Genomic DNA, 18,110 nt, shown 5'->3' on the forward strand with positions numbered 1-18,110 from the left:
GCTACACATGTGTGCACATGCATCTATATATCCAATGTTATCATGATTTGTTATAAGGGTTATTATACTTTATTATAAACTGTGTGGTGCCAGCCCTGAATGCTGATTGTCTGACAGCCGTGATATATCAGACTGTATACCACAGGTATGACAAAACATTTATTTTCACTGCTCTAATCACATTGGTAACCAGTTTATAATAGCAATAAGGCACCTCTGGGGTTTGTGGTATATGGGTAATATACCACAGCAAAGGGCTGTGTCCAGGCACTCCGCGATGTGTACTGCATAAGCAGTGGTATATTGGCCATATACCACATCCCCTCGTGCCTTATTGCTTAAGTAATCTACAATGACCTGGTGATGTAAAAGTCTAATAATGACATCTTCCATATTCCTACAGATACCTTGTTACTGGAGATTCCTTCAAACTGATTTCCTACAATTACCGTGTAGGGCACTGCAAGGTTGGGTGACCAGGGCCATCTGGGGGAATTCATGCGTGTGAAGGCTACCTGTGTCCTGCATAACTTCATGAGTATGGACACGAGGACCTGGAGGGGTTCTACTGCCGTGTCCTAGAGGAGAGGTCTGCTGGATGGGGACCAACAACGCAGCACGGGAGGCAATCCGTGCGTGGGAGATCTTTACCTCCTACTTCTTCGAAGAGGGTTCTGGCCCCTGGCAACAGCATAGACTACACTATGCACAACCAAATGCTCTTTTAAGAGCCATCCACATTGCAATAAGATTATTCTTACATTTACTTAGCTATGTCAACTGCAGTTATTACATTTCCCAGTTTCTCTCCTTTTGATTTCTACTTCTCATGTGAGGGTGCTGTTCAAGTAAGAGTGATGTCTGTACAAAAACAAAACAGGCGCTTTTAAGAGTCACCCATATTGAAAACATTTAGAACAAGTAGACATCCTATAACCCACACCCTCGTGTATCAATCGGATTGTGTTTTGCAGTAAGCAGGCTCAGGTGTATAACTGTGGCTCCTTCAAAGAATGGGCAAGGGGACCAACCATGGAGAACAGTAAGACACTTCATTATTTCTATTCATATAACTACGCTATATTGTTTGTCCTCTGGTCTGCAAGTTTTTCAGTATTAAGTACTTTGTAGCCACCAGGTGAGACCACACAGATTGGTGCAGAGGTGCAGTTCAGGTATGAATCTCTGAGATTATTTTTCAGTCATATCCAATACCACGAGTATCAAATTCCAGTCTTTGAATGATGGGGTGTCTGCTTGTATGTATTACAATTATACACTTCAACAGTGTTTATCAATCCTGGTTCTGGGACATCAATGGTTACACATTGTAACTAATAGACTAGAAACAGGATTTAAATAGTTAAAAGGCTGATTTGTATTTCATATATACATAAATATAATTTAAGACAGTACACTACAATTCCTATGCATCATGTAAATACTCTAAAACCGGTTCATCTCAATATCGAATGCCCTTCATCTGCATTGATCTGATAAACACAGGATAGGTGTAGTATTTCATCAAATGAGACTTAATTTGAACCAGTAAAGAATGTGAAATGCTTTATTGAAAGAAGTTCATTATCCAAGTGTTATAAATAGATGCATTATAAATACAAGTTCAATCTGTACTTCAATGCACATCTGTGGTTTATTATAAAAACAGAGGAAGAAAGAGGTGGCGAGAGGTGTAAAAGACAAAGGGAAAGAGGTAAGAACATAGGAGCAGGGAAGACAGCATATGATTAATGAATCACGGTGCTACCCAAATATTCTCTCAGTTCATCACAATTACATAATAGTGTCTCTAGTTGGCCCGAAGGTTATCTTACAAGCAGGTGAGGTGGAGATGATGGGACTCGGGGTTGGCATCCTCTCTCACATCAAAACATATCTGCAGACGAAAGACAGATGGAGAGAGAGCATGTTTAAGCCTGATGTTTTATTCTAACATTGTTAGACATAATAAGCAGGAGGTGAAATGCAAAACTGACCTTGGATCAGTGGAACTCTGGAACTACTGCATCTCTGTATTTCAGTGTAAAGCATCTTTTTAATAATAGTTCCTGTTGACCTGACCAAGTGACCTCACCTCTGATCATACTGTGCCCTCTGTCAGCCAGTTCAGATGTGGGAGGGGTTCACCGACACAGCTGATATAACCTGGAGGAGTTAAGGAGAAGAGGGATGAAGTGAAGGAGAGAGATTTATTGAGAAAATAAGGTAGTTAGAGACAATGTTCAACAGGAATGTTTGTGTGGTCTCACCTGGTGTCCACACTAAAGTGGATGCAGAGTACTTTATACTGAAAAACATGTACAGAGACGACAAACAATATAGTGTAGTTATATAATGTTTTGTACTATTCTCCATGGTTGGTCCCCTCTTCTATTCTTTGTGAAGGTGGAAGGAGCCATGGTTATACACCTGAGCCTGCTTACTGCACAACACAATCCATCAATCAGATTGATACGAGGGTGTGGGTTATAGTGTCTACTTGTTCTAAATGTTTTCAATATGGGTGTCTCTTAAAAGTGCCTGTTTTGTTTTTGTACAGACAGCACCCTCACCTGAAGTAGAAATCAAAAGGAGCGAAACTGGGAAATATAATAACTGCAGTTGACATAGCTAAGTAAATCGAAGAATACTCTTATTGTAATGTGGATGGCTCTTTAAAAGAGCATTTGGTTGTGCATAGTGTAGTCTATGGTGTTGCCAGGGAACAGCACCCTTTTCGAAGAAGTAGGAGGTGAAGATCTCCCCCACACGGATTGCCTCTCGTGCTGCGTTGTTGTCCCCCATCCTTGAAACATCCTGCAGAGCAGCAGACCTCTCCTCTGACACAAGGCGACGAGCTGCAGATGCCCTCCAGGCCCTTGTGTCCATACTCATGAAGTTATGCAGGACACAGGTAGCCTTTCACACGTCTGAATTCCCCCAGGAGGCAGTCCCAGATATGGCCCTGGTCACCCAATCTTACAGTAACTGTATGCAATTTAGACGTTTTATAATCACCAGGTCATTGTGGATTCTCTCATCTCTCTCTACCCAGACTATTTGCACCCCCCCCCCTCTTTTACACCGCTGCTACTCTGTTGTTATCTATGCATAGTCACGTTAATAACTCTACCTACATGTACATATTTACCTCTAACCAGTACCCCCTGTATATAGTTTTCACTATTGTTATTTTACTGCTGCTCTTTAATTACTTGTTACTTTTATTTCTGTATTTTAAAAAAAAACTGCATTGTTGGTTAGGGGCTCGTAGTAAGTAAGCATTTCACTGTAAGGTCTACCTACACCTGTTGTAGTCGGCGCATGTGACTAATACAATTTGATTTGATGACTAAAGTATAATATCACGTAACAAATCATGATAACATTGGATAGATGGATGCATGTGCACGTGTAGCATGTGACAATAGCAGGATAATAATCAAGGGTAGCATCACAAATGAATACATAAATACCACTTGATGATGAGTTGATCATTCGAATCAGCTGTGTAGTGCAAGGCAAAAACAAAAATGTGCAACCCTTTGAGTCCCCAGGACCAGGACTGAGAGCCACTGCTCTTCATTGGGACTTAATCTGCAGACAGGCTTTCACAGCTCTCTGTATCCGAGGACAGAAAACTTCACAAGAAACAGACTTCATTATACCACACTGAATAATGTTACTATTATCTCCGTCCTCACTTCTAGGGACTGGAACTACACAAAAGTACCTGCCCTGTCCAGAATAGCCCTTTCTCTCACTGACAGTTGGGGCTGCTATCCTTTCACCCTCCATGGCTGTTAGCTAGCTACCTAAAAATGCGTTTAGTTTTTGTTGTTGTTGTGATAAATACATCAAGATAGCTAGCTAATATGAAGTTTAGGTAGCTGGTGAGATTTAATTCGCTCGCTAGCTAGCTATGTTAGCAGCTCATTTGAGTTAGCTAATAATACATTGTTTTTTTACATTTTCGAAATGTATTCACTTACTTGAATAGGTTCTCCCAACCATGTAGACGATTGGAAACAGGGTAGCAAAGTTTGTCATCAGAGTATATTACTATTTACCTGTGAATAAATTCATGAAATGGAGAATGGATTAAACCATTTACTCAATTTAATAACCAGACCTTCACACATTTGCTATGCTAAATTCTTGACGCCCAATCGGACGTGCTGCTATATGCTGCCAGCATGCCCACAAGCGAGGCAGTCTGGGTGGCCTTGGCGGCATGCAGCAATTTACCGCTTGCTAGTGTACACGGGACATTAGAGAGGAACTTATAGTTGGGGAATCAGATTGACAGGGAAGGCTATTCAAACAGAAAATGAGCTTCTTGGTTTAAGAACATGTAACCACCCATATTTCTTTCTTAAAGGTGAATATGGTTGTAGGAATATTGTATTTTTAAAAGTTAAACAGATCAACCCATTGAGATAAAAATGGTATTCATTTTTTATTGGTTTATGACAAAAGAAGGAATTAGTCTCTTGTGATCGGTCATAGAATGACACTTTGTCAGTTTTTGGAACAAGGGAAGGAGATTCTTGTTTGGAATGGTCTCCCTAAAGAGCTGGGAGAGGGAAAGGTTGTGGAATTATACCGGTCCTGCATTTGGCAATGTTGGGTTAAGGGTTCAACATATCCAATATCTCCATTTTGTTTGTGCTTTTTAAATCTGCTTCCAGTCCAGAGTGACATCTCCTCAGTGTTAAATGCCTTCCATCATAGTTGGCAGCTCGCCTATCGCCAACTGCCTTTGACACAATCTGACTATCACTGCAGTTTAGTGGTAACAATTGCCTATGTACTTGGAGTTCCCTCACTGGGACACATACAATTTAAGTTTTGTCCAAAATGGCTCCCTATTTAGCGCACTACTTTCAGCCAGGGTGCCATTTGGGAGGCATCCACAGAATGTTCCTTGGGAGCAGAGAGTTCTCATTTACTCTTCAAGGTCAACAAGTCAGTGCATCTTGTTTTATAAACATTGAGGTCATCTATAGAAAAATAGCATTTCTATCACTGCTTGGGCGAAGCATATTTCATAAAGTGCAAACTACATGTATTTCTGGTAGTATATATATTTTTAACATATTGTCAAATTTTTCCATGTTATACTGAAATATTAAACAAGGTACATTATATATTTTGATGTTGGGACTCCTTGTATTCAGCTGCTGTGAATGAGGGATGTAATGAACTGTCATTTTCAGTCTGGTAATAAGTCTTTACTGACATCTAGTGGTAAAACTGTATGACACCAAGTAGAATCCCTTATGTGGCCCAGAAGTTATGTTCAGTTCCAACCATTTCTCCCAAAACAGAAACATGTCTATTCCAGAGGGGTATATCACGAGAGTAGTGGGAATACTACCCGGGTCACCTGACCAAGGCAAGCACGCTAGCCACAACCCTGAGAGATATCTTCTAATTGAAAGGCTAAAGATTTTCCTTCCTGAAGTACCTCTAGAGTCTTTAATATGTGTCTTACAGAAATCATGAAACATCTGTCTTTGATGGCTGCTTTTTCTTGGCGAGCTCAGCTTGAATGTGAGGGGGGAACTGGTCCAAGTGTTTGTTCACACACTGCATGCAGAATCGCTTGGAGTAGAAAAGGCTGCAGCCCTGGAAGAAGAGAAACAAAAATAGTAGCAAACACATTAAGCAAGCACACTATCCCTGCAATGAAGTTATGACATGTAAACTCGGCAACAAAAAAAAAAGAAACGTCCTCTCACTGTCAAGTGCGTTTATTTCCAGCAAACTTAATGTGTAAATATTTGTATGAACATAATAGGATTCAACAACTGAGACAAACTGAACAAGTTCCACAGACATGTGACTAACAGAAATGAAATAATGTGTCCCTGAACAAAGGGGTGAGGGGGTCAAAATCAAAAGTCAGTAAGTATCTGGTGTGGCCACCAGCTGCATTAAGTACTGCAGTGCATCTCCTCCTCATGGGACTGTACCAGATTTGCCAGTTCTTGCTGTGAGATGTTACCCCACTCTTCCACCAAGGCACCTGCAAGTTCCCAGACATTTCTGGAGGGAATGGCCCTAACCCTCACCCTTCGATCCAACAGGTCCCAGACGTGCTCAATGGGATTGAGAGCCGGGCTCGTCGCTGGCCATGGCAGAACACTGACATTCCTGTCTTGCAGGAAATCACACACAGAACTAGCAGTAAGGCTGGTGGCATTGTCATGCTGGAGGGTCATGTCAGGATGAGCCTGCAGGAAGGGTACCACATGATGGAGGATGTCTTCCCTGTAACGCACAGTGTTGAGATTGCCTGCAATAACAACAAGCTCAGTCCGATGATGCTGTGACACACCGCCCCAGACCATGACGACCCTCCACCTCCAAAAATGGATCCCACTCCAGAGTACAGGCCTCAGTGTAATGTTCATTCCTTCGACGATAAACACAAATCCGACCATCACCCCTGGTGAGACAAACCCGCGACTCGTCAGTGAAGAGCACTTTTTGACAGTCCTGTCTGGTCCAACGACGATAGGTTTGTGCCCATAGGAAACGTTGTTGCCGGTGATGTCTTGTGTGGACTTGCCTTACAACAGGCCTACAAGCCCTCAGTCCAGCCGCTCTCAGCCTATTGCACAGTCTGAGCACTGATGGAGGGATTGTGCGTTCCTGGTGTAACTCGGGCAGTTGTTGTTGCCATCCTGTACCTGTCCCGCAGGTGTGATGTTCGGATGTACCGATCCTGTGCAGGTGTTGTTACACGTGGTCTGCCACTGGAAGGACGATCAGCTGTCCGTCCTGTCTTAGGCGTCTCACAGTACAGACATTGCAATTTATTGCCGTGGCCACATCTGCAGTCCTCATGCCTCCTTGCAACATGCCTAAGGCATGTTCACACAGATGAGCAGGGACCCTGGGCATCTTTCTTCTTTTCTTTAGTGTCCTAAGTTTTCATAACTGATCTTAATTGCCTACCGTACTAAGCTGTTCATGTCTTAACGACCGTTCCACAGGTGCATGTTCATTGTTTACGGTTCATTGAACAAGCATGGGAAACAGTGTTTAAACCAACAATGAATGATCTACAATGAAGATCTGTGAAGTTACTTGGATTTTTACGATTATTTTTGAAAGACAGGCTCCTGAAAAAGGGACGTTTCTTTTTTTGCTGAGTTTAGAACCTGGGTGTATTCACTTGGAACCAAGCAAATGGAACAAAACGGGGAGGGACCTACCTGAACTTGTCCAATAGAAATTAAATTCATTACATCTTGCAATGGAAACTGTTTACTCTGTCGATCAGTGTGCATGCATATGCAAGGGTAGTCTTTTTTTTTGGGGGGGGGCAGCGTGCACTTTAGTCTACATCGTTGCGTTCAACCCAGAGAGGAACTCTAGGGGTCTTAGGCAGCCAGAATAGCTTACCAAGCAAGAGGGTCCGAGGCACTCTGACTGTAGCTAGCGACAACATTTGTAATTCCAGATCCGATGTTATATGCCATTTTGTTTACAAATACTAGCTAGCTACATGTCTGTCTAGTCTAGTGTTTTCTTTTGACACTATCTTTTAGCCACAGAAGCAGAAACAAACGTCTCTATGAATTCCAATTGCTAGAACTGCTCTTATTAATCAGAAGAAAATTTAAAATGACAGAAAACACTACAAGAGAGACTATATAAATAATTTCCATTAAAAACCCAGGCACTGGGCTGCCCCTCATTCACACCAGCTTATTCACACTTTACTTTGTATCGGAGATCACTTTATTTTTGTATCACTCAAAAATAAAGTGGAAAACCACACTACAGGCTGATCCAACTTTGATGTAATGTCCTTAAAACAAGTCAAAATTAGGCTCAGTAGTGTGTGTGGCCTCCACGTGCCTGTATGACCTCCCTACAATGCCTGGGCATGCTCCTGATGAGGTGGCGGATGGTCTCCTGAGGGATCTCCTCCCAGACCTGGACTAAAGCATCCGCCAACTCCTGGACAGTCTGTGGTGCAACGTGGCGTTGGTGGATGGAGCGAGACATGATGTCCCAGATGTGCTCAATTGGATTCATGTCTGGGGAACGGGCGGGCCAGTCCATAGCATCAATGCCTTCCTCTTGCAGGAACTGCTGACACACTCCAGCCACATGAGGTCTAGCATTGTCTTGCATTAGGAGGAACCCAACCGCACCAGCATATGGTCTCACAAGGGGTCTGAGGATCTCATCTCGGTGCCTAATGGCAGTCAGGCTACCTCTGGAGGGCTGTGCGGCCTCCCAAAGAAATGCCACCCCACACCATGTGGTCACCGGTCATGCTGGAGGATGTTGCAGGCAGCAGAACGTTCTCCACAGCGTCTCCAGACTCAGTCACGTCTGTCACATGTGCTCAGTGTGAACCTGCTTTCATCTGTGAAGAGCACAGGGCACCAGTGGCGAATTTGCCAATCCTGGTGTTCTCTGGCAAATGCCAAACGTCCTGGGCTGTAAGTGTTGGGCTGTAAGCACAACCCCCACCTGTGGATGTCGGGCCCTCATACCACCCTCATGGAGTCTGTTTCTGACCGTTTGAGCAGACACATGCACATTTGTGGCCTGCTGGAGGTCATTTTGCAGGGCTCTGGCAGTGCTCCCCCTTGCACAAAGGTGGAGGTAGCGGTCCTGCTGCTGGGTTGTTGCCCTCCTACGGCCTCCTCCACATCTCCTGATGTACTGGCCTGTCTCCTGGTAGCGCCTACATGCTCTGGACACTACGCTGACAGACACAGCAAACCTTCTTGCCACAGCTCGCATTGATGAGCTGCACTACCTGAGCCACTTGTGTGGGTTGTAGACTCCGTCTCATGCTACCACTAGAATGAATCCACCGCCAGCATTCAAAAGTGACCAAAACATCAGCCAGGAAGCATAGGAACTGAGAAGTGGTCTGTGGTCACCACCTGCAGAACCACTCCTTTATTGGGGGTGTCTTGCTAATTGCCTATAATTTCCACCTGTTGTCTATTCCATTTGCACAACAGCATGTGAAATGTATTGTCAGTGTTGCTTCTTAAGTGGACGGTTTGATTTCACAGAAGTGTGATTGACTTAGAGTTACATTGTGTTGTTTAAGTGTTCCCTTTATTTTTTTGAGCAGTGTATTTTGTACATTTTTCCCTAACCATACCACCCCTCCCCTAATTGGAGTAAACTAATGGACAACACTTAAGCTTCTACTTCCAGCTTATACAATGCATTCAGAAAGTAGTCAGACCCATTCCCTTTTTCAACATTTGTTTTTTACGTTAGCCTTGTTTCTAAAATTGATTAAAAAGAAAACGGATACATTTTTCATCAACACACAATACCCCATAATGACTAAGTGAAAACAGGTTTAGAAATGTTTGCAAATTTATACAAATAAAAAATAACTGAAATACCTTATGTACTTAAGTATTCACACCATTTGCTATGAGACTCGAAATTGAGCTCAGGTACATCCTGGATCCATTGTTCATCCTTGATGTTTCTACAACTTGATTGGAATCCACCTGTGGTAAATTCAATTGATTGGACATGATTTGGAAAGGCCCACACCGGTCTATATGAAGGTCCCACAGTTGACAGTGCATGTCAGAGTAAAAACCAAGCCATGAAGTCGAAAGAATTGTCCGTAGAGCTCAGACAGCATTGTGTAGAGGCACACACCTGGGGAAGGGTACTAAAACATTTCTGCAGCATTGAAGGCCCCCAAAAACAGAGTGGTCTCCATCATTCTTAAACAGAATAAGTTTTGAACTATCAAGACTCTTTCTAGAGAGGGACACCCGGCAAAACTGAGCAATCGTGGGAGAAGGGCCTTGGTCAGGGAAGTAACCAAGAACCCAATGGTCACTGACATAGCTCCAGAGTTCCTCTGTGGAGATGGGAGAACCTTCCAGAAGGACAACCATTTCTGCAGCACTCCACCATTCAGGTCTTTAAGGTAGAGTGGCCCGACGGAAGCCACTCTTCAGTAAAAAGGCACATGACAGCCCGGTTGGAGTTTGCCAAAAGGCACCTAAAGGACTCTGACCATGAGAAACAAGATTCTCTGGTCTGATGAAAACAAGATTGAACTCTTGTGCCTGAATGCCAAGCGTCATCTCTGGAGGAAACCTGGCACCATCCCTACGGTGAAGCATGTTGGCAGCAGCATCATGCTGTTGGGATATTTTTCAGAGGCAGGGACTGGTCAGGATTGAGGGAGGAGGAACTAAATAAAGTACAGAGATCCTTGATGAAAACATGCTCTAGAACACTCAGGACCTCAAGACTGGGGCGAAGGTTCATCTTCCAACAGGACAACAACACTAAGCACACAGCCAAGACAACGCAGGTGTGGCTTCGTGACAAGTTTCTGAAAGTCCTGGAGTGGCCCAGCCAGAGCCCGGACTTGAATCCGATCTAACATCTCTGGAGAGAACTGAAAATAGCTGTGCAGCAACGCTCCCCGTCCATTCTGACAGAGCTTGAGAGGATTTTCAGAGAAGAATGGGAGAAACTCCCCAAATACAGGTGTGCCAAGCTTGTAGCGTCATACCCAAGAAGACTTGAGGCTGTAATCACTGCCAAAGTTGCTTCAACAAAGTACTTAGTATTGTACTTATGTGTTTGTGATTCATTTACATCTGTCCTTCATTTTAAGTTAAAACCTGTTACATGAACTGAACTCTCATTTTAATATGGTGAAACTTTTCCCTTTTAAAAATATTTATTTTGAAAGAAACATAGAACATGTAATAGTCAAATCATAGTGTAAAAGCAGGTGAGCTGGTTCTACTCTTTTTAGCCATTTTCTCGTGTTTTGTGGTGAAAAACTGAGCGGGTCGAGCATAACGTCAACCCTGTTACCCATAGATAGACAGGCTAGAAACGTTTTAACAATAGCCCCTCTGTTGCCCACAACACGCTTCCATTCCCCGTCACAAGGGAATTCATGGATGATTTAACTTGTAATTAACTAGTTGGAAGGCCCTTCAAGTGGATTTTTCAGATCTGAAAAATTCCCCACTCGGTTATGAACACACCATACAGCAGTATAATACTGTACATCTTATTGGAAGCACAAGACCTAGACATTGACATAGTGTGGAGCGTACAATGTATAGTTTCTTTAAAATTGATAACCTCAAATGAAAATAATAAAACAGCGTAGTGCATACGGGCCCAATCCATCACCGGAGCCAAACTTCCTTCCACCCAGGACCTATATACTAGGTAATTAGGCAGTGTCAGAGGAAGGCCCAAAAAATGGTCAAAGTATCCAGTCACCCAAGTCAGACTGTTCTCTCTGCTACCGCACAGCAAGCGGTACCAGAGTTTTTTAGGACCAAAAGGCTCCTTAACAGCTTCTACCCCCAAGCTATAAGACTGCTGAAAAATTAATCAAATAGCCACTCGGACTATTTACATTGACCCCCCCCCACTCCCTTTGTGTTACACTGCTGCTACTCGCTGTTTATTACCTATGCAGTCGTTTTACACCAACCTACATGTACAAACTACCTTGACTAACCTGTACCCTCGCATATTGACTCGGTACCAGTACCCCCTGTATATAGCCTCGATATTATAATGGAATTTTATTGTGTTACTTTTTACTTTAGTTTATTTAGTAAATATCTTCTTAACTCTATTTCTTGAACTGTATTGTTGGTTAAGGGCTTGTAAGTAAGTATTTCACGGTAAGGTCCACATTTTTTCCTTTATTTGGTTAACCTTAAGTGGAACACTTAGAAAACTATTTTTCCCTCTCTCGATGGGAAAAATAGTTTATGACAATGTTAAAATTAGGTGAAATCAAAAGTACATTTTTTTACTCAACATCACAATTTATATCACTGCCAAAGTTTTGGCTTGGGTGTAGACGAGATGTCATAGCCATACATTTCTGGAATATTGTCAGGGCATTATATGAATTTGAGCAAAGATGCAAATGTACACTACATGACAAAGTATGTGGACATCTGCTCGTCGAACAACTCAATTCCAAAATCATGGGCATTAATCTGGAGTTGGTCTCCCCTTTGCTGCTATAACAGCCTCCACTCTTCTTTGAAGGCTTTCCACTAGATGTTGGAACATTGCTGTGAAGGCTTGCTTCCATTCAGCCACAAGAGCATTAGTGAGGTTGGGCACTGATGTTGGGTGATTAGGCCCTGGCTCGCAGTCAGCGTTCCAATTCATCCCAAATGGGTTCGATGGTGTGTAGGTCAGGGCTCTGTGCAGGCCAGTCAAGTTCTTGCACATGGATCTGGACAAACCATTTCTGTACGGACCTTGCTTTGTGCACAGGGGCATTGTCTTGCTGAAACAGTCAAGGGCCTTCCCCAAACTGTTGCCACAAAGTTGAAAGCACAGAATTGTATAGAATGTAATTGTATGATTTACCTTCACTGGAACTAAGGAGCCTAGCCCAAACCATGAAAAACAGCCCCAGGCTGTTATTCCTCCTCCACCAAACTTTACAGTTGGCACTATGCACTGGGATAGGTAGCTTTCTCCTGGCATCCACCAAACCCAGATTCCTCCGTTGGACTTCCAAATAGTGATTCATCACTCCAGAGAAGGTGTTTCCACTGCTCCAGAATCCAATGGCAGCAGGCTTTACACCACTGCAGCCGACACTTGGCATTGGGCATGGTGATCTTAGGCTTGCGTGCGGCTGCTCGGCCATGGGAACCCATTTCATGAAGCTCCCGACGAACAGTTCTTGTGCTGACGTTGCTTCCAGAAGCAGTTTGTAACTTAGTAGTGAGTGTTGCAATCGAGGACAGACAAATGTTATGTGCTAAGCACTTCAGCACTCGGCGCTCCCGTTCTGTGTGGCTTACTACTTTGCGGTTGAGCCCTTGTTGCACCTTGAAGTTTCCACTTCACAATAACAGCACTTACAGTTGACCGGGGTAGCTCCAGCATGGCAGAAATTTGACGAATTGAGTTGTTGGAAAGGTGCCATCCTATGACGTTGCCACGTTGAAAGTCACTGAGCTCTTCAGTAAGACCATTCTATTGACAGTGTTTGTCTATGGCAATTGCATGGCTGTGTGCTTGATTTTATACACCTGTCAGCAACGGGTATGGCTGAAATAGACAAATCCACTCATTTGAAGGGGTGTCCACATACGTTTGTATATAGTGTATGTACATGCAACTCTGGAAAACATTTTAAGGCATTGCGTGCATTTTAGGGTGAGGGTGACTAAGCCAAAATAAAATGACTGGATATTCCTTTCTAGCTTATGACATTGACATCATATATTGTACAATGAGACAACAGATTTCAGCCATTTCATGCTCATTATTTTTGGCAATATGAGCAAACAACGTACCGTTCCAACACAAACTGTGATGTGGCACAAACTACAGTTGGATCCCAGGATAAGGAACCTCTCTCCGTCTGGACTGAAAGGATCCTTGGTCACAAAACACTCTTCCAACAAGCTGATGGGAAAAACATGACGAGTAAATGCAAGAGCTACAACCTTCTGAAAGGTTTACTTTACACCTCATGAGTTGACAGTCATAGACACACACCAAACGTTCGCTAGCTTGGGCCACTAGAGACTCCACTATACTATATACTCTAGAAGCTACTAGCCAGGGACCAACTGCATTGCATTCCATGTTAGCCAGTAAGCATGAGCAAATCTTGAGTTCACACTTCACTAGTATTATCAAAACTGTACTCACACAATAGCCCTGGTATTGGGTGGCTTCTGTCCGTAGTATGTGAATGGTGTAGATAAATTGCACAAATGGCAAGTAAACATATTCTGAGGAACCGCATCTGTGCTTGACTCCATTGTTGTGAATGTGAGCATGCTTGTACTTCCTGGTCTTTTCTTCATTTGTGGGACGTGTTCAACAGCACGGTTCTACCACCACGTAGTGGACTGGAGTGATACTGCTGCATCCAAGAGGTCAAATAATGTAGGCCTATTGTTCTTTGCGTTCAACTTTCACTAGAGTCAACTGTCTATGTCCAAAAGGAGTACATCTTTTTCAGTTAGCTGATTCCTACAGTAGACAAATATATTCATGACATTCAAAGTAATACTTTACAACCAAACTAAGACAATGAAATTGACTTTTTAAAATGGAAACATTCAACATAATTTATTTAAAATACATCAATATCAAATTAATTAATTGACATGACTGAACAACACAGTTGATAACCCCACCAAATTGTAGGTGTATATCACAATGTCTCCCAGCAGTTTCTCTCATACCTTGGCTAGCAAACCACTGTACAATCTCAAAAGATGAAATACTGTAAATCTGAGATAAAACATTATGTTCAAGTTAATGACATCTATTGTAGCTAGATATGTCACTGAATGGACAAAGGCAATGGACAGTCAGTGGATCATCCTGACCTGAATTTACCAACCATTGTTACTACAAATACACAGGGAGGTATAGAGAACACGACCTAATTGATATCATTAACTGGACACAATCCATACTTATACTGTCATGATGAAATTAGCATTAGAATATAGTGTAGATATGATATATGATATGGTAGAGTTTAATACACACAGTGTACTTTATTATGTTATAAACAGAACCCTAAACTGCCATATAGTTTATGATGGATTATGTGAATAGTGGTATGTAAAGAGACACATTGGAAAAAATATAGGGTCACGCAAATGCATGAGGTAAGGATAATAAAAAAATGTATATAGATGTCCCTTTCACCTTACTCTCAAATTGTTGGAATATTTACAAAATAAAGTATCGAGGAGCTTAGCAGAGGCATGGATTTCTTTGTGGTTAAAAATAAGAAGAACCTCTCTTCTCTAAGTTAGACCCGCGGAACGCCTACCACCTGGTATGGATACAGGAAGGTGACGAGTGGAAGACAGCCTTCAACACTGCTAGCGGACACTATGATTACCTGGTGATGCCATTCGGTTTGACCAATGCTCCTGCTGTGTTCCAGGCCCTGGTTAATGACGTTCTCCGGGATATGTTAAACCGGTTCGTGTTCGTCTGCCTCGACAACATCCTCATCTTTCCCGCTCGACTCAAGAACACGTTCTCCACGTCCGACAAATCCTCCAGTGTGTCCTGGAGAACCAGCTGTTTGTCAAAGCCAAAAAATGTGAGTTCCATCGCTCCATCATCTCCTTCCTTGGATACATCATCGCTGCTGGGAATGTGCAGATGGATCCCGGAAAGGTGAGAGCGGTGGTGGATTGGCTCCAACCCACGTCCAGAGTGCATTTGCAACGTTTCTTAGGATTTGCCCATCTCTATCGCCATTTTATCCAGAGTTACAGCACCCTGGCTTCCCCCTGTCAGCACTCACCTCTCCCGTCCCATCAGTTCGAGGTAAACACTTCAGATATCGGAGTGGGGGCCGTCCTGTCCCAGCGTTCTGCCCTGGACCTTAAGCTGCATCCCTGTGCCTTCTTCTCCCATCGCCTTCTCCCATCACCACAGAGAGGAATTATGATGTGGGGAACTGAGAACTACTTGTGGTGAAGATGGCCTTGGAAGAGTGGAGACACTGGTTAGAGGGGGCGAAACTTCCATTCATAGTGTGGACAGTAGAGGTCGACCGATTAATCGGAATGACCGATTAATTAGGGCCGATTTCAAGTTTTCATAAGAATCGGTAATCTGTATTTTTGGACACCGATTGTGGTCGATTTTATTTATTTATATATATATATTTTTTACACCTTTATTTAACTAGGCAAGTCAGTTAAGAACACATTCTTATTTTCAATGACAGTCTAGGACCGTTGGGTTAACTGCCTTGTTCAGGGGCAGAACGACAGATTTTTACCTTGTCAGCTCGGGATTCGTTTTTGCAACCTTCTGGTTACTAGTCCAACACTCTAACCACCTGCCTCACATTGCACTCCATGAGGAGGCTGCGTGGCAGGCTGACTACCTGTTACGCGAGGGCAGCAAGAAGCCAAGGTAAGTTGCTAGCTAGCATTAAACTTATCTTATAAAAAACAATCAATCTTAACATAATCACTAGTTAACTACACATGGTTGATGATATTACTAGTTTATCTAGCGTGTCCTGTGTTGCATATAATCGATGCGGTGCCTGTTAATTTCTCATCGAATCACTGCCTACTTCGCCAAACGGGTAATAACAAGCACATTCGCGAAAAAAGCACTGTCGTTGCACCAATGTGTACCTAACCATAAACATCAATGCCTTTCTTTAAAATCAATACACAAGTATATATTTTTAAACCTGCATATTTAGTTAATATTGCCTGCTAACATGAATTTCTCATAACTAGGGAAATTGTGTCACTTCCCTTGCGTTCCATGCAAGCAGTCAAGGTATATGCAGCAGTTTGGGCCGCCTGGCTTGTTGCGAACTGTGTGAAGTCCATTTATTCCAAACAAAGACCGTAATTAATTTGCCAGAATTGTACATAATTATGACATAACATTGAAGATTGTACAATGTAACAGCAATATTTAGACTTAGGGATGCCACCTGTTAGATAAAATATGGAACGGCTCCGTATTTCACTGAAAGAATAAATGTCTTGTTTTCGACATGATAGTTTCCGGATTCGACCATATTAATGACCAAAGGCTCGTATTTCTGTGTGTTATTATGTTATAATTAAGTCTATGATTTGATATTTGATAGAGCAGTCTGACTGAGCGATGGTAGGCAGCAGCAGGCTTGTAAGCATTCATTCAAACAGCACTTTCATGTGTTTGCCAGCAGCTCTTCGCTGTGCTTCAAGCATTGAGCTGTTTATGACTTCAAGCCTATCAACTCCCGAGATTAGGCTGGTGTAACCAATGTGAAATTGCAAGCTAGTTAGCGGGGTGCGCGCTAATAGCGTTTCAATTGGTGACGTCACTCTCTCTGAGACTTGGAGTAGTTGTTCCCCTTGCTCTGCAAGGGCCGCGGCTTTTGTGGAGCGATGGGTAACGATGCTTCGAAGTGGCTGTTGTCGATCTGTTCCTCGTTCAAGCCCAGGCAGGGGCGAGGAGAGGGACGGAAGCTATACTGTTACACTGGCAATACTAAAGTGCCTATAAGAACATCCAATAGTCAAAGGTATATGAAATACCTAGGAATATTGAAGACTCATGTTAATACACATTGCACTTTTACTTTCTTCTCCAACACTTGTTTTTGCATTATTTAAACCAAATGGAACATGTTTCATTATTTATTTGAGGCTAAATTGATTTTATTAATGTATTATATTAAGTTAAAATAAAAGTGTTCATTCAGTATTGTTGTAATTGTCATTATTACAATTATATAAATTAAATTAAATCGTCTGATTAATCGGTATCGGCTTTTTTTGGTCCTCCAATAAATCATACTCGGTCGGCCTCTAGTGGATAAACCACATATCTCCGCACTGCCTTTCAACTCAGGGGGCCCGGCTAACCGGGTGTATGTCCCAGACGCTGCCTGCTCCATGGTGGCACACCATGGCTCCGGACATCTCCACGTTTGTCACAGCCTGCACCGTCTGTGCTCAGAACAAGACTCCTCGGCAAGCCCTGGCTGGCCTCCTTCAACTTCTTCCTGTCCCTCACCGTCCCTGGTCAGATATATCCCTGGACTACCACCAGATGATGGCAACACCACTATCCTCACGGTGGTAGACAGGTTTTCCAAAGCCACCCATTTCATTCCCCTCCCCATGCTACCTTCTGCCAAGGAGACAGCCCAGCTCATGGTGCAGCACATCTTCTGGATCCTTTGACTTCCAGTGGACATGGTTTTGAACCGTGGTCCTCAGTTCTCGTCCAGGGATATATCTGAACGAATGCCTTCGTCGGTGCCTTGTCTCGGCCAACTCCACCACCTGGAGCCAGCAACTAGTGTGGGTGGAGTAAACCCGGAACAGCCTTCCCTGCTCGGCCACTGGGCTCTCGCCCTTCGAGTGCTCTGTGGGTTATCAGCCCCCGCTCTTCCCGGAGCAAGAGGAAGAAGTCAACATACCCTCTGCCCAGATGTTCATCTGCCACTGTTGGCGTACCTGGAAGAGAGCTTGGTCCGCTCTTCTCAAGACCAACTTCAGGTATCATCAACAGGCGGACCGCCACCAGGCCCCGGCTCCCCGCTATCATTTTGGGCAGAGGAT

At 43.3% G+C, this 18,110-nt stretch overlaps 1 protein-coding gene across 3 annotated transcripts; it reads right to left on the minus strand.

The window, feature by feature from the left end:
- Positions 1–1,553: 1,553 nt before the first annotated feature.
- Positions 1,554–13,834, minus strand: cdpf1 (cysteine rich DPF motif domain containing 1). Of its 3 annotated transcripts, XR_010460717.1 has the most exons (6): positions 13,696–13,834; positions 13,335–13,446; positions 5,498–5,631; positions 2,271–4,070; positions 2,096–2,166; positions 1,554–1,897 (listed from the first exon to the last, which is right to left on the minus strand). XR_010460717.1 is itself a non-coding variant. In XM_029629985.1 (3 exons), the coding sequence occupies exons 1-3, from the start codon at positions 13,824–13,826 to the stop codon at positions 5,503–5,505; spliced, it is 372 nt and encodes a 123-aa protein (XP_029485845.1). In that variant the 5' UTR covers positions 13,827–13,834; the 3' UTR covers positions 4,435–5,502. The 3 variants fall into 3 exon arrangements, 1 of the variants encoding a protein (XP_029485845.1); XR_010460716.1 differs by having other exon boundaries at positions 2,096–4,070; XM_029629985.1 differs by lacking the exons at positions 1,554–1,897; positions 2,096–2,166; positions 2,271–4,070 and having other exon boundaries at positions 4,435–5,631.
- Between the last annotated feature and the right edge of the window lie 4,276 nt (positions 13,835–18,110).

The sequence above is a fragment of the Oncorhynchus nerka genome, linkage group LG23 (genome assembly GCF_034236695.1).
Source record: "Oncorhynchus nerka isolate Pitt River linkage group LG23, Oner_Uvic_2.0, whole genome shotgun sequence".
In the NCBI taxonomy this organism is placed as follows: Eukaryota; Metazoa; Chordata; class Actinopteri; order Salmoniformes; family Salmonidae; genus Oncorhynchus; species Oncorhynchus nerka.